The 22496-nt window shown below is 36.0% G+C and overlaps 1 protein-coding gene across 2 annotated transcripts; it reads left to right on the forward strand.

Moving 5' to 3' along the window:
- The first annotated feature begins 2861 nt into the window (after positions 1–2861).
- Positions 2862–22368, forward strand: LOC113047008 (somatostatin receptor type 5). Of its 2 annotated transcripts, none has more exons than XM_026208226.1 (2): positions 2862–3026; positions 20225–22368. In XM_026208226.1, exon 2 carries the CDS (start codon positions 20268–20270, stop codon positions 21699–21701), a length of 1434 nt encoding a protein of 477 aa, XP_026064011.1. In that variant the 5' UTR covers positions 2862–3026; positions 20225–20267; the 3' UTR covers positions 21702–22368. The 2 variants fall into 2 exon arrangements, with proteins under 2 accessions (XP_026064011.1, XP_026064010.1); XM_026208225.1 differs by lacking the exon at positions 2862–3026 and adding an exon at positions 7030–7489.
- Positions 22369–22496: the final 128 nt, after the last annotated feature.

Genomic DNA, 22496 nt, shown 5'->3' on the forward strand with positions numbered 1-22496 from the left:
ACTCTTGTTCACATGAAAATGCAAAAACATGCTATGAAGCTCTGTCAACAGAATGCCAAACCAACAGGCGGCAATATAACCCTAGCCGTAAAGTCATGTGGGCCCATCAGAACCCTGAACAAAGCGCGCACTACAAAGTCACAAGCCAAAATCTCCGGTTTCATCGGCTACACGAAAACACTGCAACCGGAGTTTCTGAAAATCTTCATCCTGGCTGGAGTTTTCAAAAAGGTTCAATCTGCATGTATGTGTGGACTAAAGGCCAAACCACATAGAACAATCTGTGGTTGTTAAAATGCCTGTGTTCTTGTGGACAGGGCCTAAAGCTACATTTTGGGGTTCCATGTAATTGCTTTAACATTTAAATGTAAATGGGGTCCCCTGTTAGATTTCCCAGTTCTTAAGTTTGTAATACTGACAGCTGTCCCACTTCTGGTAGCCATTTATGGCTTATTAAAAGAAATACTCAATGTAGTGATCCAGAAACTGTATTTTCGGCACAGAGCACAGCACTGAGCAGAAACACCATCAGTGTGAACACACAACATGCAGTGTGAAACTGGGCTTATGGTGTTTCCAAACTGTGTGAATGACCTGATCTCCTGATAAACCAGCTGGTAGCAGTATCTCAGGATGGCTTACCATGACAGGAGGTGGTGGTTCCTTTGTAATTAGAGAAATAAACCAGGACACCATGAAGTGGAAAATTACACTTAGATTTATTTTATTTTTTTTATGCCCATTCATATTTATTTCAGTGACTTGCAAATAAATTGTTATGACTCTCATATCACAGCGACAAATAAAGCACTCTAAGATGCGGCGATGGGGTCAGTCCAATGACCAAGGAATGGAATCAGAAAAAAAAGAGCTGAGAGAGAGTGAAAGACAGTAACACAAACACAATCAAGAGGAGTCAAGAGGGTTCAGCTTCTCATCAGCTATCCAAGGGCTTCTAAATTATGTGCCAACGTGAGTGAACGTAAAAAGGCTTCAGACACCCGAGATCTCGTGAGGTATCGTCTGATCTTCAGAAACCTCCCAGTCATTCGCAATGTGATGAGACGAGAGCAATACCACCAGAATATCAATCTGTGTGATTGTCTTCCACAGAAAGGAACAAATGAGAAAGCTTCTGGGCGGAAAGTTAGACGGATACATAGGCTACATAAATCGACAGAGTCTGATGACGTGTGACTCATCTCTCATTTCTTGCTCCCACTCTCTTTCATCACTGCAGTGAATGAAAGAATCAGTTTTGATACAATGGTAATCCATCAGCATTAAATTGCATGTCAGTGCTTGAATGAAGAGTTGTTCAAATGTCATTTTTACTATTTCATTTAAAAGTAGACTTCTAAAGAATGTATTCATATAGGTGGTCTTTCAAAGGGTCCAAATATCTGCTGCTGTGTCCACGGATTTGCTGATCACGGAAATCTTCTCAATTGTGTGTTTGTTGGAAATAGTGTGGAGTTAACTGAGGTCAGATTGGGTTAAATAAGTGCCAGTGACTGTGGCTTATGCTTCTGTTTGCTCACTGCTCTCTCTCTCTCTCTCTCTCTCTCTCTCTCTTTATCTTTAATCAACAATCACACCCACACCAACACATTCTATCCAATACAACGTACAAAAAGACCATTTCTGTTTTCACAGTCTTAATCAGCTCATGTGCACTTTACCTAATTAGGTCATTTTTTTATATGTTCAAATAGAAAACAGTTATTTTTAATTGTAATAATATTTCACAATATTTCACTGTATTTTTTTTATCAAATAAATGCAGCCTCAAATACCTTTAGAGAATCTTAGCAACTCCCAACTTTTGAAAGGTAATGAATAATGACAGTATATCCCAAAGGGACAATTTATTAATTTATTACATTGATCAAACTCATATAACATCACACAAAAGTGTTGCAAGTGACACAGCGAAGACCCCATGACATAAAAGATTTGATCTATCTTTCATGTGTTTGTGTTGACTCTAAATGACCTTTTAACAGGTAGTATTGAAAATCCAGTTTTTCTCCTCTGGGGAAAGATATTTGATGATTAATGTTACACTACACAATCAAGTGCTATCTAAATGAGAAAGTCAATGCACCTGCAATAAACCAGCAAGCTGCCAATGAAACAAACACAGTTGCCAACTCTCGCGAGACAAATAAGCAACTGGAGCTTCAAAAACAAGCCCAAAACAAGCCCAATATTATTTGATTATTTATTTCCCGCATAATCATTTATTAAAAATAAATGAGTCTGCAACATATTAAACTGAAACCACAGCTTTATTAGAAAAGGATAAACTGATTAGGAAAAAAAGGATAAAAATAAATAAAAATCAGGGAACTGCAACAAAGCGGAGAGAATTAAGAGCATTAAGGGTAGTTGTAACATATATTTAGCTTAAAAAAATTCAATTCTCCACTTCGTTGGAGGCATTGTTTGTAGAAATTGAAATACGTGTATTTCTGTAGATCATAGAGCACGCGGCCTGCGCGTTGAACGTGATTTTACTCCAATGAGGGGGATAAGGGGGCGGATTCAGCGGAATGTTTTGACGAATGTTACGCCACAGCACTTGCACTGATTGCACTGATTTGGCTATATCTGTAAGCAGACAGTGTCAATCAATGTATCAATATCAGTGTACACCATAGATGTAAAGAAAACGAAGTTGCTTGTCAGATTTTCCTAACAAGCAACCATAAATTCTTTAATAAGCCCCAAAAAACGCAAAAAAAAAAAAAGCCCAAAGTCGCGTATTATAAGCGGACTTCGCAACTATGGAAACAAAGTGTATATTTTATATGTTTATATATGTACTAATACTTCCTGTCACATGACGAGGGGGCTTCCTGCCACGTGACCATTTTCAGTTTACAACCAAACTAAACAGAAGATTTATATTCTCAGTAAACGTATCTTTGTCAGCAGTATCCTCATGTGTGGAGTTTGGATTATTAAACAGTCTATGTTGGAATCCAATTGGATTTCCTTCACTCTGGACATAAACAACACTGGTGAGATCAATCCATTTCTGAATCCAAATTAAGATTGTGAACATACAGAGACATTGATTGACGGACATGCAGCATTGTATATATTGTTTGTGTTTAGGAAGCAATATTTTGTCATATACACTTGTCTGCAGGCAAAAATTACATTTTTAAATTACTTCAACACAAAAACACACACCTTGTAAAGACAATATGAAGTCCTTACTTTCATAGCTAAGGATTATTTGCTATTTCAGCAGGAAATACATCAAAAGACAGAAAACTGCATTTGACAAATAGTTTCATCTTGTTTTGTCTGTACTAAAGCTTTAAATTTGCTTAACTTTTAAAGCATGCTGTCAGTGAAACAGTGTATTTGTGACCCTGGACCACAAAACTTAAGATTTTTTTTTTTTATGAAATTGAGCTTTATACATAATCTTAAAGCTAAATAAATAAGCTTTCCATTGATGTATGGTTTATAAGGATTTGAAAATATTTGGCCGAGTTACAACTATTTGAAAATCTGGAATCTGAGGGTGCAAAAAAAATCAAAATACTGAGAAAATACCCTTTGAAGGTGTCAAAATAAGTTCTTAACAATGCATATTACTAATCAAAAATTATGTTTTGCATAATATATTTATATTTATATTATGTTTATGTATTTACAGTAGGAAATTTACAAAATATCTTCATGGAACATGATCTTTATTTAATATCTTAAAGATTTCTTTTTAAATAAAAGAAAAATTGATAATTTTGACCCATACAATGTTTTTTAATGTTTTTTTTTTTTTTTTTTACTATTGCTAAAAATATACCCCAGTGACTTAAGACTGGTTTTGTGCTCCATGATCACATTTAAAATGACAAATAAAATTACTTAATATCTTCTTATGAGTATTCATTTAAAAAAAAAAATCTATTTTAATTTATTACATCAATGTTTAACATTACCAGCATGTATAGCACGTTGCCCAAAACAAACTGTGGTGTCATTTCCTATAAATTTTACATCAAACATATTTCACATAAAATAATAATGATGCATGTTTTTGCAACTCTAGTTGAAGCATACTCAATGATTTGGAAGTTCTTTGAACTGCATTTTCTCAGACTCTGTTTCTCAGTGAATTATGCTATATATATATATATATATATATATGGGCTGACCAAACCTAAACAAGTGAAGAAGAAAAAAATCCTCCTTGAAATCTGATTATTTTTTATCAACCTCACTTTTCTCCTTCACGGTTTATTGACCACATCCTTTTCTCTGTGTTTGTGTGAAAGAACAAATTGCCTTCCACCAAAGACATTCATAACATGAAAGTAAATGTATGTTTTATGTGAGATTATGGCTTTATCTTAACACATTTTTGGGCATACATGTTTCTAAAGCCTTATTCTGAATTCTGAGCAAGAAGTAATCAATCTAAATCAGGGTTAATCAATTATCAATGCTGAAACCACAAGGAAAGTCTCAATGGGGGCATGAACCTCAACTGTCGTGTGTAGCTAGAATAATTCAATAGCTGCCTGGCAGCTTCTATAACACCACTAAATATAGCTGAAAGTGATTATTTCTGTCCAAAAGCAATAAGTACTTTCCAGTTTTGTGGACGGCATGCATCAGACTGTTGCTGTGGGCGGTTTAGACTGTGACCTCAATGACAATCATTTGTGGAAAACGCTAGTCTGGCCATTAAGTGTGTGACCTGACATAGACAGGAGGCATTCAACAGTCATATCTGCTGGAATATATCAGAAATCATCACATAGCCTGGAGGCAGGCTGACAGAACTGATATAACAGAGGCATATGTTACACTAACAAGCAGCTACCTAAAAAGGATTTCTGTTTTTTTGATCGCCTTGACCTATCAATCAATTTAATACGCAACCAGTTACACAAATTAAAAGTCGGTCCTGGTTCAGCTGGAAATCAGCCAGTCTTCAGTATTTGCAGGCCAGCAGCAGACCCACTCAGTGAAGACAGTAGAGGTTTGACACAAATGATGATGCTCTGGAGCATAGCAGAGCGCTTGGGGGTTATACTTGTTGACATTTACAAGCCTCATGCTGGCTTAATGATGCAGGAACAGAAGCAGCCAGTGCACCTTAGCAGTGACCTTTAGCATACCGTGGGAGTGGACCCACAAACCCGGACAGTCGGGTACACAAGACGGTCAGTCTCCCTGTGAACTAGCACTGGGACAAGCCACTAATGGAGCTCATTTTTTATGGCAGAGAGGGCATGGTGAAATTGGCATGGTTGGTTTAAGGTCTGAGCGGTTGTTTATGGTGGCCCAGGGTTTGATGGATTTTCAGAGAACACCTCTTTGCTGTTAAGGCATCAACAGTTTTGAAATGCCATAGATATGACGAATAAACAAGACAGGGATCCCTAAGTCAAGTGCAAGTAATGAGCTATTGATTTCCTGCATCCTGTGACATAATCTTGACGGCACAACATCAGATCCAGACCACTTTTAGCTCACTTACGAAGGAAAAGAGTTTCTAAACAACACATCTAAATCTTTAAATCTCTGTTCTGGCCATTTTGACCTGAAAAGAGTATGAAAAGGACCAGCATACAAAAATAAATTGCTAATTAATTTCTCAAGCTATGTTATTTTAAACTGACTGATCATAGGCTTCATTGAAGCTTACTGACCTTATACTCAGTTTTTGAGTGACTACTGGCAAAATGATCCACAAATGATTCACTTTTTTTTCTCACTCAAAAAACAGATGTCCACAAGTTCAGATCAATAAAGCGTATGAACAATCAGTTCTAAAAATAAAACTACAAAACATTAAAACATGTTGACAAAAAGACTGTATCCAAAATTTGGTCATAATATAGTGTAATGAGAGATTTACAATTTACTTTTGACTGTGAACACAAAATTAGGTAAAGAATTTTCAGCACAGCACTTATAATTGAGAAATCCTTTTTTTTTTTTTTTTTGAGATATTTTAAAACATAACTATTAGTTGTTGTAATGAAGACAAAATTCTGAAGTTGAAATGTATATAATTGTTTGAAGAGCTGTAGCAACCTTTCCGTTCTTACCTGGTAACGTGCTTTTAAAGTCTCCAACCATGCATGCACTCGGTGAGAGTGTTTTCTTGTTCATGCATTATCTGGTATGACTCTTCAATACATATCCTTTCATCTTTAACCTCTTGAGCGCATCATTCATTCTATTTGCTGTTTGGTGGCTCTATTATACTCATGCAGGTGACAGCTGATCTAGGTATCACATATTCATATTTTTAGACCTTTTTGATCCCATATAGCTAATTTACGATCTAAATCAGACATTACCACTGCAATAAACCTGGTGTATTCAACAAGAAATTCAGAGTTATACAAGAGTTATAAGGGATTTTATATGGTTCTTTTAAAGTGATTGTATTATGCAAGAATAATGTAATATATTTTTCTTTTTTTTTTTTTACTAAAAATACCCTTAAACATTTTAGACAAGCAGAAAAAAGTGAGAACATTTTGTGCAAATACTAATAGAACAGACATAAGAAGTCAGGGCAGATGTGTAACTGTCCAAAATGTGCATATCAAGCACCTTTAATGATCCATCAATATTTATATGTTAACCAATGCAAATACGTAAATGTATAAATAAATGCCTAAATAAATGCAATCTAAACTAATATCACTCAAAATTAAGTTTGTTTAGAAATGCACATATTAAATTGTTGTTCAAACAAGGTTTAGTAGCTATATATTGCACATATTGTTTTCATGTTCAGAAATTTGACACACATATGTATTTTTTTATTTTTATCTGTTATAGCAGTCTGTTAAAAGCGTTTATATGATGCGTGCATGATCAGATTATCACGATTCTGATTAATATTGCAATTAATGCATGGAATAATCATTAGATTCAAAACATTGAAAATCTTGTGCATATTACAATTTCGAATCCAAAAGCTGTAACACAGTTTACTTAAGGGTTTCATCTTGGTCTGTCAAACAAAATAGGTTAGCTGTATAATTTTGTTTTATCTTAGTGAAAAATATGACGCTTCTCATTTGGGATTATTAACAATCAGTAATGACCTATCCAGTCTTGTGCCATAAAGAACACGCCGTGCACTCGCTGCTTATAATCAACAACAAAGCTCTAAAACACACGCGTGCGCGCGCACAGACTGACGGTACCGGAGTGATTTATATCACGCCTACCTTGCCTTGGCTTGTGCTTGCGGAAGAGCCGTTACCTGGTTACAGGGGAGTGATGGAGCATTGAGTAATGTAATCTTCACGACTCCTCAGATATGAGAGTTTCTCTCGCGCTTGCTGAGCCAAAGCACCACGCGCCGTTCCTGCAGCGTCTTCGGAGAGCGCGAGCAACGGCTCGTTCAGGAAAAACGCTTTGACCTTTGAATTAAGTTACAAGTATCACCACGGACAGTTTCCAGTTTGTCAAATTCCCAGTTGTGAAGTTTAAGGTAGGAAACTTTGCAAAGTGCATCTTCGGAGGGTCTCTGTCGGCAGCAGATTGTTAACCTTGTAGTTGATTAATAGTCTTCGGTCATATTGTAAAGAGTTATGGATATTCATTCTGTTGAATGATCAAACTGTTCGAAATAATATCAAATAATAAATAATAGGACAAGGCTCATGTAGATAAGTGTTGTGACAGATTCCAGGTTATATTTCGGAGCTCATTCGTGACTGCAGTAAACATCGTTGCTTTTCATGTAATGTGGTATGAGCAAGTCAGGTGAAGCGCAGGTGCTATTCACACTAATTACTTAGTGTTATTAGAGCGTAATTGTTACTTGGTAACATCCTATTAAAGTCTTTCAGTCATACTGTAGCAAAGTCTTGTAAAGGTGGTTATGATAGACTATGTAAGTACTCACGGGTTTATCATTGCTCCTAAATGATGTTGACAACTTGGCAACTCTCAATTCAGTTTTGCGTATCCAATTTTATGCATTGTATGCAATTTAGTTGTTAGTAGTATGTTTGTTTAAAAAAAAAAAAAAAAAAAATTATATATTTATATATATATATATATATATATATATATATATATATATATATATATATATATATATATATATATACTAGACTATTTTATAGGCTGTTATATAGACTATAGACCATTTAATGTAAAAACATTACATTAAATTAACAGTAACACTAGAATAGAAGAAGAATAAAAAAATACAACTATGCACAAAAAAAAAGAGTAATAGCCATGCACATTTTGCGTAAATTAAGTTGTCATTCATCTGTAGCTGGTTTAGGACCAACATTTGACTTTTAGTTACTGATAAACTTGTATCTGCTATTCGATATTAAAAAAATAAAAATAAAAGGTAAATAGTATTTCTTACATTTTTGTTACACTAATCCTGAGGTAAAAGACTGAAAAAACGAATACTAATACAGAAGCCCTAACTCAAAAACCCACTCAGTGTGAGCAGAGATGGACAGCACTTTGCTCTCGGAGAAAATTGAACTCATGACTTTGAGAAAAGCCAGTGCTGTCCACAGAGAAGCCACAGCCTGCCAAGAATGCAGGCATAGCGAGAGCCAGAAGACTCAGCCTGTTCTACTCTCAAGCGAGATGTGTCAGTTTTGACAGCCTACATAGTGTAACTGGTGAACTGGTTCTGCTATAGAGCCATTTGACAACATCTTGTCCGGTATCATTAACAGACTGATAATTCCAACCCTTAGCATTGCAATTATTTGTTGCTGCTTAAATGAATGCCATTTGTATAGTCTTTCTATTTTAAGTAGTTCAAGCAGGTATGCATTAATGGTCTGTTCTACCATGAATTAAACAGAGAGAGAGACTGATTGAAAAAGGAATAAAGGGATAGAGAGACAGAATGAGAGTGGGAGGGCAGGAGTGATAAATATGTGCCCCCCTCCACTCTCTAATTAACAGCTCCTTGCTAGTCCTGTTCCCCCTTTAGCTGACAGTCCTGTCAACCCGTCTCTTCAAATCTAACCCAAATGGTCTCAGAATATACCTGTTCATAACACAAGTCTGTGGAGCATAATATTTCGTATTAATACCAGGAGATTTTCACATTCTTGCACTGCTGTATGTTGCATGTGGTCTGATCATGCGATTTAATTCATATTGTGATCTGACACGTCGCACCTGCTGTGTTTGCAAGACTCCCACAAACATGTCTGGTTGCATCGGGTGTGTTAGTTTATTATGTTTTATTTTTACCCACAGAACATGTCAGCGCCTCTGTCAGTAGCCTTTCGACTTTTCTCAGTGACAGTGTGATTGTGTGATAACAGTGGGACTGCATTGTCTCATCACATGCCTCTCTCTATCCCAACACTGCTCCAACTGTTCCACCCACATGCAGCACACACTTTACCGTCTATCATATAGAAAGTTAAGACAACTCACTAAACATCTACCACTCATTTTTCTGCTGGCAGAGATTTTTTTAAAGAAGTTGCTTCCAAAATTCGGACTTCGGTCTTAAAGGGAAGTTGTCCAATGGGTCTGCCATTCATATTAATCAAACAACAGTGAGAAAAAATCTCTCACTGCTGTTAACTAAATCACTTTTGTAACTTTAATAAGAAGAAATAAATAATAATAATAATAATTATATATATATATATATATATAATACACGTTCGTTAATCTATCTATTGATCAATAGATACAGTAGATACTATGGAGATAGATAGATAGATAGATAGATAGATAGATAGATAGATAGATAGATAGATAGATAGATAGATAGATAGATTTTTTTTGTCTCTTTTTAGGCTTACAGTATATTAGTTTGATATTGACATTGGTGGTAAAAATTATGAGAATTCTACGGTATCAAAGATTGTAATTTCCTAAAAATCCTTTTACAAACAAAAAAAATAACTATATTTTGATATCTATATACATTACCGTGATATACAATTATTGATATCATGATATAAGATTTTGGTCATATCGCCCCCCTTACTTTTGGCCTAACTTGTTTATCACATTGATGTAAATAGGATATTCTTTTACCATATTGATACAAAAGTAAAGGAAATATATTCCATTCATTATTAAAAACATGAAATGCAGTAAGCATTACATCATGTCAAGGTTACCCAAACTTGGGTTCATGAAGGAACAAATGGCGGGGGGTTGAGAGTTTAATAAAAAGTGAATTATTTATATCAGAAATATATCAAAATGTAAACAAAATTGTAATTACATCAAAATAAAACACTTATTAAAAGTAAATAAATAAATTGTTGACCTGCATATGACCTGCAAATGTAGGTAATTTTAGGAAAAAGGAAAAAAAAAAACATTTAAAAGGTTAAAAAGAGGAATTAGGAATTAGAATTATTAAATTATGTGACTAATATGTGATAATGTTATCAATAAGAAACTGTATGATTACAAGTACTTTAAAATGTAATCTAATATAATTATATATAGGCCTACTACCAAATTACATGTAATCAGTTACTACCCATATGTCAATCAATTATATTTGAATTATATTTATATCTAGCTATATTTAACACTATCTATCTATTACTGAATCATATCTTAAATTTGATGAAACATATATATATATATATATATATATATGATGAACATTCAGATCGATGCAGTAGAGATGCATAGATCAAATAGGCCTAGCTGCTGCATGTATAATGAATTTTTGAAAGAGTCTTTTTGTCTGTCTCTTTTTCTTTCTCTAGCTCAGTCATATGTAACCTCGGCCTTACTTTCTGACAGAAGGCAAAGTTCATCATTCCTTCTGAATTGTGAGAGGCTGATTAAATGCGGGATTGCTATTTAAAGACTTACTTATTCTCTGAGAGGGAGAAATATCTGCAAGGCTGTCAGCTATTGACGTTGAAAGAGCGAAGCTGTGCCCAGGTGATTGAATGGCTCTCTATGTATTCAAGGCGAAACTTGAATGTAGACCGGTATTGTTTCAGACAAGTCCGAGATATTTGATGTTATCAAGGGAGGAACTAAGCAGATCAGCTTAGGGTAGCAAAGCAGGGGAATATGGATCTGGTGATATGGAGGGATTTCTGTTTGAGAAGGTCTCCTGCTGTGTGACTTCTGCAGCCTTTAGTGTTTTAAGTCTGCAGCATTTCAGGGCTGATAAGTGTGTTGTTTGTTGGTTGCTACTAAGCTCTGTGTGTAGATTGCAAGTCTTTGAGAGATCAGAGGCCATCTAGTTTAGAAACTGTCTGACAGGCATGAACAGTGAATGTGTGGCCCATAAGACCTAACCCATTTCACAAGCACTGATTCTGAACCAGCCTGCGGCGAGTGACATAATCTCTCTCAGGACTGCTACAATCGGCTACCAGAGCTTTGGGCTAGTCATTTCAAAAAATAATTATAACAGTGCTTCCCAAAAACCAACCAATTTTGAACTCAGAACATTCAAGCACAAAAACAAGATTCTTTGAGAACAAATGAACTGCAGCATACATATATGAATAAATGGTCACAAAAAAAAAAAAAAATGGGCAAACTTTAATTGAAAATGCTTTGCACTCTTCTCACACACTTTGGACAATGAATTTCTGCAACTTTCCTCGTCATTCAAGATGCTGTATTTAGATATGTCTTTAAAAAAAATAGTTTTATGAAGACTTGCACAAAGCATTTTTTAGCAAATAAAACATTTTAGTGCAGGGAATAAATATGATACAAAATGATATTAGCTGCAAATACATTATACCGACATATAGGCCTATATCTGTGTGTGTGTGTGTGTTTGTGTGTGTGTGAATACTGTAATCCTTTATTCACCCGTTATTCCAAACCTAAATGGCTGACTTATTGCTGTGTAAAACAAGTTTTATTTTTTATTTATTTTTTAAATAATAATAAATAACAGCCTATAATTGGGATTGATTGGTCACACAAACTTTTCAGATTTTTTATATTGAGTATATATACTGTAGTACTCCACTTTTATAATACTTTCATTTTCCAAGCATTTCCGACAGTCCCAGGAAGAAATCAAGGTTTGGTAATTACTCGAAGATGAGTAAATGATATCACTATCCTTTAAGGACATTCTGGATCATGAATTTATAAACAATTCAAGGCCTTTTGTGTGGTTGGAGCTGCAAAGGATGATGGGACAGGTCCCAGATAGAAGGTCCTTGCTGCTCATCAGCTCAAACATGGACTTTAGCTGAACAAGAGTTATGTGATCTACTTTATTATGAATGTATTCATGCCTGTGGCAGTGACAAACACATTGTAGATTTACTTGCATCTGTCAGTGCAAGGACAACAATGCCAGTACCCAGTGATACTGATTATTTTAACAGACCATGTCATCAGCAGTCTGAATGACATGAGAAGGATTTCAAATATTTCATTACGTAATGCAAACAAGACTGAATGAAAATATTAATTACCAGCACATTAACCTTGACAGCGAAAAAGAAAGAGCATGCATTTTGAAGTAAAATCATCATCTTAATCATGGGTGTATAATTGCAGTTTTGGGGATCAAATGTGTAAGGATGTTTCGTGTGTATATGAGACAGATGTGTACAACTAAATCTGGCAAACCTCACCAGAGAGCAGATTTACTGCTGATATGAGCAGCAAGGGTCAATGATCTGATTAGCTGATGGGGACACTATGGACATGGAGAAGAATATTTAAAACAGAATGCAGAATTGCATTGGGACGCAAAGGTGACACCACATAGCAGATGTTTATAAAATATTCAAAGGCGAGCTTGAGTAATATTTATAAGACATTTCTGAGCGACCGCCCATAACTGTAACTGTGTCCGTTCCCCTTTACCATTCCTTTCAGGTATTCATTACTATTCTTTTTCGTTTTTTTGTTGTTGCCGTCATATTAATTTTAATCTCTAGATTTTTAAATGAATAATTTTAAATGAACAGTTAAATGAAGCATTAAATTAACATTTTAGTCATTATTTATTTTTTCGGTTGGTGTTGCATGTATAACACAAAGGCTCCAACCATATTTAAAATAATATTTAAATAAAATTACAACTCTATGTGTGCTGTAATTTTGCATATTTCAGTGCTGATCAGTGCAATGCTAATATTTATGAATAATGTGACACAATGTCACCAAAAATAAGTGATTTTCAAACTGAATTGAAGCTTTTCAAAGCTCATTTGTATCCTACAACACAAGATGCCGTGTTAGTCTCTCGCTGTCTGTATAATGCATGTGCATCTGTTCGGGAACCGAGATGTTTCTTTATTAATGAGGCATTAGCAAGCAGGGCTTTTGCTTCTTGGAAAAATGCAAATATTTGTAAATATTGTAATTATGTCACATTGTGCATCCATGCATAACTAGGAAACATTAATGTAAACTGATCATTTTTACACTGATGCAGTGTGTTTCCATGTCAAAGTTTCCTTTTTTTTTTTCAAAGTTTCCTCCTTTTTGACAATCACTTCTTTACACGAAGAAGTAGCCCCATCCCAAAAATATTAGTTGCAGTCCTTTTCTGACACTGGTGAGCTAATGCCAGAGACTGTGGGTTTTGTAGTCTGCTGTGGAGTGCATAACACTGCAGGGTCAGCGAGAGAGCACAGTGAGGACATAGAGTGGCCACAACGGGCTGGGGGGTCTCGTGAGCTCACCAATGATTCATAACATGACAAATGGGAGGACACCCTATGGTGTTGTGAACTTCACAGACATGGAAAGGCCAGATTAAGTTATTTATATGATGAAAAAGTGAGTCTCTACTTAAAGTATATTACAAGATTATCATAATCTCCATTTCATATCTGACATTTTACTTAATCAGACAGTTATATTTAATTTAATTGCACATGCAAATGTATGTACTGTATGTCCTTAACAAAACGATAAAGGACATTTTTAGACATAAAAATTGTTGGACAGAAAACCAACCTCACAAAAAAATATTTAAAAGATTTAATATGTCCGTGCAGTTATTTTGTTTCGTCAGGTTGATTAGGTCAAGGTTGTTACGGTTGTAAAACATTAGTTCTGCTTTTCAGATGATAAATTCCTGCTAATTCATTTGAGATCAGACCCACATAAATGAGTCATATCTGTTGTTCTCTGTCTATAGATGAATTAATCTCCATTTATTTGGGTAATGTAATCATATTCTCACAATTGGAGTGCAGTGAACTGTAAAAACTATTATTTGTGATACAGGGGTTAGGTAATTCTACAGCATTATTCTTTTGCTAAGTTACGTTGACTAATTTTATCCCGCGTTAAGTTGCTTAGAGCATCTCTAATCATAGAAGTGATTATGGCAGCAGAAAAGTTCTCAACAGAAATTATTGTTTTCACCTTCTGATTCACACTGTAATAAACCATTTATATTTTAAATGCCACTTATACAATCTTTTTTAGTCATGCATCAAAAAAAGATTTGTTTAAATTAGACAGTGGTTAATGCAAAGTACATAGTCTTACTGTAAATGGTGAATTTATGTAGCCGACATCCTACTTAGAAAAACAAACTACAGACAAAGGAACTACAGAATAATGACCTCTGAGAAGAAGAATCTTTCAGTGTAAATACTGTATTAAAGAACTGACATCAGACAAAAAAAGAAATCATGAAAAGTCGGTGATTTGATTTCCATTTGAATGAGAAGCATGCTATCACATACAATAAGAGCATATAAAGAGCATCATTCAGATCATAGAAGCTGCATGATAATGACAAATACACCCCCCACCCCCCCTTGAAATTTTAATTAATAAAATGTACATTAAATATTTATTTTAGGTGAGAATGGCATTTTGATGATCCCATCCCATTATACCCTCTCTGAACCAAAGATACAAATGCTGTTACTGTGGCGGTGCCCTTTTAAAAGATGCACTTTTGAACCTTTATATAATATGCCCACTAAAGGGTAACACTGATTTTTCTTTTTTTTATGAGAGTGTAATCAGTAAAGCTGCATGTGATCATTTGAGACCACATGCAGCACGTTCTGCAGTCTCAGGAACACTTGCAGTTTGATTGGATGTTACATCATCTACGAGTGATATATATCAAACACATATATCAAATCAGATTACTGCCATTGCTTTTCACTTTAGTTCTAAAGTGTCAGGCAGTGATATTGCTAGATCCCATCTTTCATCTCAGCCTGCCTAAAAATCTGCAATTAACTGAGCTGTCTGAACCCTTGAAATCTGTGATTAGATGATCTCTCTTCACCTTTGCTAAAAACAGCAGATGCAGTAAACTGTCTGAGGTTATTTCACTCCGAATCAATGCTTTAACAGTCATTCAAATGATTTTAGGTTTGTTAGATAAAGTCTTCTCCTTCTCTAATCAATGAAGGAACTAGAATATTTTCTGGACTTCTCTGATAATTTTCGTCTCTAAATTCATGAAAAGGAAACATTAAACTTGCTTCTATGGAGGAGACTACTTAAAACCCATAAAACCCTCATTAGGGCCGGTTGTCATTATGGATAGGCTAGAAGCCCTTTGATTGGCCATCACATTCATCTGTATACAACAAAGATGTATGTGACTGGTTACTGCTACAAGAAAAAATGCTGTAAAAACATCTTTTTTTACTTTTTTTTTTTTCAATAGATGTGTCAATTCGCGTTAGCCACAATTTCATTTATTTTATTTGTTTTGAGAGACGCTTGACTCAATGAACTAGGGCTGGACAATTAATATAATTAGCTAATTCCCAAAATTGTCATTTACAGTATTCAATTGACAATTTTAGGAATTAGCTATTTAAATTAATTGTCCAGCCCTAGTGCACCGAGTTAAGCGTCTCTCAAAACAAATCAAATAAATGAAATTGTGGCTTTTGCTAATTGATGGTTTTGTTGGCTGTAGTATACAAGTTCTTATCTAGCACTTGTCCTCATGAGCAAATGCCATATAATCAGATGAACTATTGAATGGATGAATGGCTCCCATGGGTGGGTGAAAAAAGATCGATTAAAGTGAGCATCCGTTCAAACAATGCTGACCTCCCGGAGCAGAGCGGGCCTCTGTCAATGAGATGGAAGGAAAGTGAAAAGGACAAGGAGACGTGCCCAGTGTTGAATGATGAGTTATGCATTGCTCTCACCATTTTCAAAAGCCTTTAAAAAAAGTATCTTCCTTAGTTTAGAAAAAAAAAATCTAATTCTATATTAAGCTTATGTTAAGTGATTTTAAAATGACTTCATATTCCAAAGCCAGTGCGAGTTTGGGCACTTGAGAGGACATCAGCTTTTGCAGATGTCAGTTGACCTGATAATTGTATCAAAGCTGGTACACGGTAGGATTGTCCTGCAAGCTGGCAATCGTGTCAGCTGTTGCACTAAACACGGAGGTCAGGGTTTTCAGTGTTGCTGTTAATACTAGACAGAAAAAGAAAATTCAAAATGACTGTGCAAATGTTTTGGTGAAGTGCAGAGAAAAAAAAAAAAACTAGTCTAATTGTGTGTGTTGCCACCTTCAGCGAGGCAAAGTAAGGGACACCCATTCAAAAGATTTTAATAAAACAATGGGTAACTAAACAGCTGCTGGTTCTCAGTAACTTCCATAGTAGATAAAAAATAGTATCAGGGTCATTAGGGACCAGAAATTGTTTGGTTACCCACATTCTTCAAAGTATCTTCTTTTGTGTTCAACAAAGGAAAGCACTTTATGCAGGTTTAGAACATAAAGTGAACATCTAAACTGCCTCTCTGCAAACTGAACGTTCATCATTAGTTACTGGACAGATCCACAGATAACTTTCCCATTCAGCCCTACATCTGGAGAGCATCGTATTCAAAGGGCGGGCTTTGAATTCCCTCTGTATGTTTAATAACGCTATTGCTAATATTTGTCGAAAACATCCTTAATTGCTATAAAAATACCATGAGCTGCATACAAAACACATACAGAAAATAGTTATGTCTATCTGCTTTTGATATTTCATGTGTAGAAAAAGAATGAACATGCTCTGACTCATAACACTCGTGCACGTGGAAGAAAACGTAACAGCAGCTGCTCCGGTCACGTGATCCTAGCTTAAACATTGCTTTGACATGCAATTTCTCCCAATGGGAAAATAAATAAAAAAATTCTTGCCAACTTGTAAAACATCAAAAATTGCAGTGTGTATAGCATAATAATCTATAAGAATCAATTTCAATAATATAGTCCAGAGATCATGTAAATGGTGGACATTAAATAATACTATTAACACTAACTAATGGGTTCTACAAAATCAGCCTGTGGTGCAATCATTATAAAGCTTATAAAGACATATAAATGTTTTTTCTTTTCTCCGCATTTCTGTTTCATGTTACTTGAAAAGAACCAATTAATTTGAAAATACTGCAAAAAGCATTGCTTGCACACTTAGTCTTAATGAAATCAATCATTTGATCTTCTGAGCAGTTTTTTAAGCAAAACCGGAGCCAGAAAGATGGTTTGATGGTTTGGATAGCTATTTAATCATTAAGGTATGAGTGTGATTCCATATTAATGTCATAGCTTTTCTTCTCTTGCTTTTATCTCTTTTCAGTTATTCTCTTTGTTCGACTCACACTTTTATTCTATTCTGCATTAATTTCTTTCCCCCATTTCAACATTACACTCACACTGAATACAACTTTTAACTGTTTTTAGGGAACAAATCTTTATGATGAATTAGCTTTCATTCATGTAACATTATTAGTCGCCTTTATTCTGAAATGTTCCAAAACATTGTCTTCTATGTTCAATTGCACGGTGCTTCAAAGAATGAAGCATAGTAAAAGCAGTGGCATTACATCTTTCAACAAACAGATTGTTCTTTAATCAAAAAGTTTTCTGGTATCCAGTGTATCTCATTTTATCAGCCTAAATGTAATTAATTTACGGTCATATCTCAGCCTAGATTACATTAAACCTATATACTGTAGAGCATGATGATGGCAGTTCTTCTCTGCGGGTTTGTGTCTCTGTGTGAGTGCCACAGTGGTCTACAGTCAATTTATCTTCCGTATTCTTTGCTTCTGGATGTAATTGGGATGGAGAAAGAAAATAAATTCAATAGAAATGGAGAGAGGCAGGTGTGACTATCTTACATACAAAGCATTTCCATTTCAACAAAAACATATGGACATCTGATCACCTGATCCTATTTACTTTTCTCTCCCATGACTGTTCTTACACTTCCAAACACCATATAGTATTATATATATTATATATTGCTATAGAATTATTGAATATTATATGCCATTGTATATATTATATATAAGAGTTAATTCATCCAAACATAAAAAATCTGTAATTTACGCACCCTTGTCTTGTTCCAAACCTTTCTTAAAGAAACACTCCACTATTTTTGAAAATAGACTCAGTTTCCAACTACCCTAGAGCTAAACAGTTGTGTTTTACAGTTTTCTAATCCATTCAGCCGATCTCCGGGTCTGGTGGTGGCACTTTTAGCTTAGCTTAGCATAGATCATTGAATCTGATTAGACCGTTAGCATCTCGCTCAAAAAAGACCAAAGAGTTTAAATATGTTCCCTATTTAAAACTTGATTCTTCTGTAGTTACATTGTGTACTAAGACTGATGGAAATGGAAAAGTTGTGATTTTCTAGGACGATATGGCTAGGAACTATACTCTCATTCATGTAACTACAGAAGAGTCAAGTTTTAAATAGGGAACATATTTAAACTCTTTGGTCATTTTTGAGCGAGATGAAATTGTAGAGTATATGATGATAGAATTTTCATAATTGAGTGAACTATCTGTTTAAGATAACCAAGGAGAGTATTTATCCTTAGAACATGTGCACACACACATACACACACCATGAATGGGCTTTAAATCATCTGCTCAGTCAGTTCTGAATCCCAGTGTGCACGGTTGCTAATAAAATGTCAATTATTAGCCACATGTTGGAAAGCGCAGTATTTGAACTGTCTTGCTGAACCAAGCCAAACACAAACATCTCTATGGAGTCAGTCTCATTGCTGTTGCCATCACTGCAATTGTTTCTTATCTGACACAACATATAACAGCTCTCACCCTTTGTTCCTTCATTCTATTTTAATTATGCATTTTATATTACCATTCTCAGTATGGCACACCATTCTTCTGTTCTATTATGCTTTGCTTTACAATTTAATTGTCACTGGCCATATTTGTTTTTCCATAGTTCAAATATATGCAGTGCTAATGTTTTGAAACGCTGCCATTCCAATGATTCAGCAAGGTACTGCTGAGCCAGACTTTTCTCTACTGAGCATCTCACATACACAGGATAATTGGCATGCCTGATTGCCTAAGGGACAAAAATAACACCATCCATATCCCTGTGAGCCATATGAGTGTTTTTACGGCAAACTTTTTTTCTGCAATCCTTCTGTATTTTTATGTCATTTGACCAGTGTTCAGTCCAGTGGTTCTCAATCAGGGTGCCTCTGGAAAGTAAATATCAAAGGAGGACTCTATAATAAATAGATATAACATGATATAAACTAAACAATTAAATTAAATTAAAAAATAAACAATAACATTTTATTATTAAAATATCTGCTTTTATTTAAATGTTATAAACACAAAATCACTGAACATATTTCTCATTCTGATGAGAATGCACCATGCACTGAGCTTTCACACATTTTTGTCCATTGCAGCACAGAGGTCTGTGTAGACCAATTTTCCCAGTACTTCAAGTTTCATTCAAAACCTTCCCCCTCCTGCGGCGTGGTACACACGGTCCCTCTTACAATGAATTTAATCCTGTCTTGTCCTGCTTTTTTAGGTCTTGATGCAGCAATACTGCATGTACTTGCATGTACTTGATCATTTCAGTTTATTGTTTTTAATTTTACTTTAACTTGTCAATATTTTTATATAGTGCCAAAACTCATATAACAATCATTATTTAGGCTAAATTAAAAAAAAGACAATACATGGATTTAATGTTTTATGTATGATTTTATGAATTGAAAAAAGGTGTCTTTGTCATGTCTGGCATTAAATAAACGTGGGCTGATGAATATCGTCTTGGCTGTTGGACTCAGAAAGGCTGAGAACAACTGGTCTAGTCTATTGTATGTTTTCACTTGGTAAGCTAGTTCCAGATTTGCAAAAAACTGTGTGAAACAAACTTCCTAACAGTGGTGCTATTGTCTGTAGATTATGCATTTATTGAATGTGAGAGTGCATTGAGAGAGAAATGATAGTTTGTGGTTGTTCTCTGTGCAGGACAATGGCCCCCAGCTGAAGGCAGTGACGACAAGAGACTGAGATGGAGCTGACCTCAGTAGACGCCTCTGCTGTGCTGGACTTATGGGGCAACGGCTCCGTTCCTGGTTTCCTCCTTAACGAGAGCATTCTCAATGACACTTGCTTCCTCAATGCTTTGAACTGCACTAATGGGACAGATGCGGGGAACCGAGCAGGAACAAGCATGGCAGGAATCCTCATCCCTCTTATTTACATCATTGTCTGCGTCGTCGGCCTGGGAGGAAACTCACTGGTCATCCACATCGTCCTGCACTACTCCAAGACAGAGTCAGTGACCAACATCTACATCCTGAATCTAGCTATAGCCGATGAGCTCTTCATGCTGGGCCTTCCTTTCCTCGCTGTGCAGAACGCCATGCACTCCTGGCCCTTCGGCTCCTTCACATGCAGGTTGGTCATGACCGTTGACGGCATTAACCAGTTCACCAGCATCTTCTGCCTCACCGTGATGAGCATCGACCGCTACCTGGCCGTGGTTCATCCTATACGGTCCTCAAAATGGAGGCGACCACAAGTGGCCAAGGCGGTGAATGGAACAATCTGGGCGGTCTCGTTTTTGGTTGTCTTGCCTGTGGTGATTTTTGCAAACGTGCAACGGGAGGGAGGCATCTGCAACATCATTTGGCCGGAGCCAGCCAACATCTGGGGAGCAGCATTTATCATCTACACCTCCACAGTTGGCTTTTTCTTTCCCTTGCTAGTCATCTGCATGTGCTATCTCCTCATTGTGATCAAAATCCGCAGCTCAGGAAAGAAGGTTCACGCCACTTCGACCAAACGGCGGAAGTCAGAGCGAAAAGTCACGCGAATGGTGGTGATCGTTGTGGCTGTGTTCGTTTTCTGCTGGATGCCGTTTTATGCCCTCAATATCATAAACCTGGTGGAATCGCTGCGCGATGAGCCCCAGGGTCTGCATCTTTTTGTGGTGGTATTGTCTTACGCTAACAGCTGCGCTAACCCTATCGTTTACTGCTTCCTTTCGGACAACTTCAAGCGGGGATTTCGAAAGGCTCTGTGCCGCTCATCTCGAAGGGTGGAGAACCACGAGTCCACCGAGCAACAGAATCAAGAGGAACGAAGAAGAGTTCTGATGCCCAGGGAAAGCCTTAAAAGAGCAGTGAGAAATGAAGAGGATGAGGAAGAAGAAGAGTACAGGGAGGAAGTGACAGAGATGACGGAAATCTGCAGGATTACTCAGAATGGAAACGGAAGCAGACAAGCTGAAAGTAGCCGAGCGCTTTTCTTAGAGAGACCCTCGGGTGCAGGGGTTTCTGAGACAAGTTCCCCAGACAGGAGAGGCACGGCTGGGGATGTTAAAGGACCAGGCTTTGGAACTGCTGCAACCCTTCTGAACGGGGCTAAAAACGGGAATGTGAAAACACTGCCAGAGGAACCGGTGGAAAAAAACAGCTCACTAGAGATCAGCTACTTGTAAACTTGTGATTTGTGTCAGCTGGAAAAACAGTATTATTGTACATGCCTCCCTGAGTTCTATCCAGTTTGTAGTTACAGTACAACTCGTCTTAATGTCTATGAAATCTTCTCCTAGTAATTAGACATTGTCTAATTGTAGTATGGAAGTATGGAAATGTACACATTGTAGTATGGAAGTGTACAATCTGGCAACACAATTGAAATAGTCACAATGAATTTTGCCTTATTTATAAGACTTGGCAAATCAAAACAAGGGTCATCAGCAGCATTCCATGGTATCAATACCTATGGGACCAGCACCACAATATGTGAAGCATCTCTGTGCCTTTTTCTAAATTTGTTTAGGAGATTTAATCAATGCAGTAAATCTATGTCTACGACTGACTGGGCACTAGATCACTAAATACATTTACATGCACTTTTGCTCAATTCTAGCTGTTTATGTGAACATACTTAGTGATACTTGTAGCATACTACTAAGAGATAAAATTTGGAAAATATTTTGTAAATGTAAACAGGTCAAAAATTACACATCAGCTTGTAGTTTTCTCTAAATGTATCTGTATGTGTTTTTTGCCTTACTTATAAAAGTATTGTACACTAATTGAAATATGTTGCAAACAGGTCTTTAAACTCTACATACACATTGTTATATTATACAGCTTTGTGATGCCTATCAGTTGTGTTCTTATTTGTTGGCATTTATTTATATATATATTACACAAATACTTAACATATTATGTCAGTTTAAAAACTGAATGTTTATTATCCAGATCATCATTTATTTATGAGGACT

This window comes from Carassius auratus, chromosome 28, assembly GCF_003368295.1.
Source record: "Carassius auratus strain Wakin chromosome 28, ASM336829v1, whole genome shotgun sequence".
Lineage (NCBI taxonomy): Eukaryota > Metazoa > Chordata > Actinopteri > Cypriniformes > Cyprinidae > Carassius > Carassius auratus.

Coding starts and splice junctions, on each gene's coding strand:
- LOC113047008 (XM_026208226.1), top strand. CDS start 20,268: ATGGAGCTGACCTCAGTAGACGCCTCTGCTGTGCTGGACTTATGGGGC.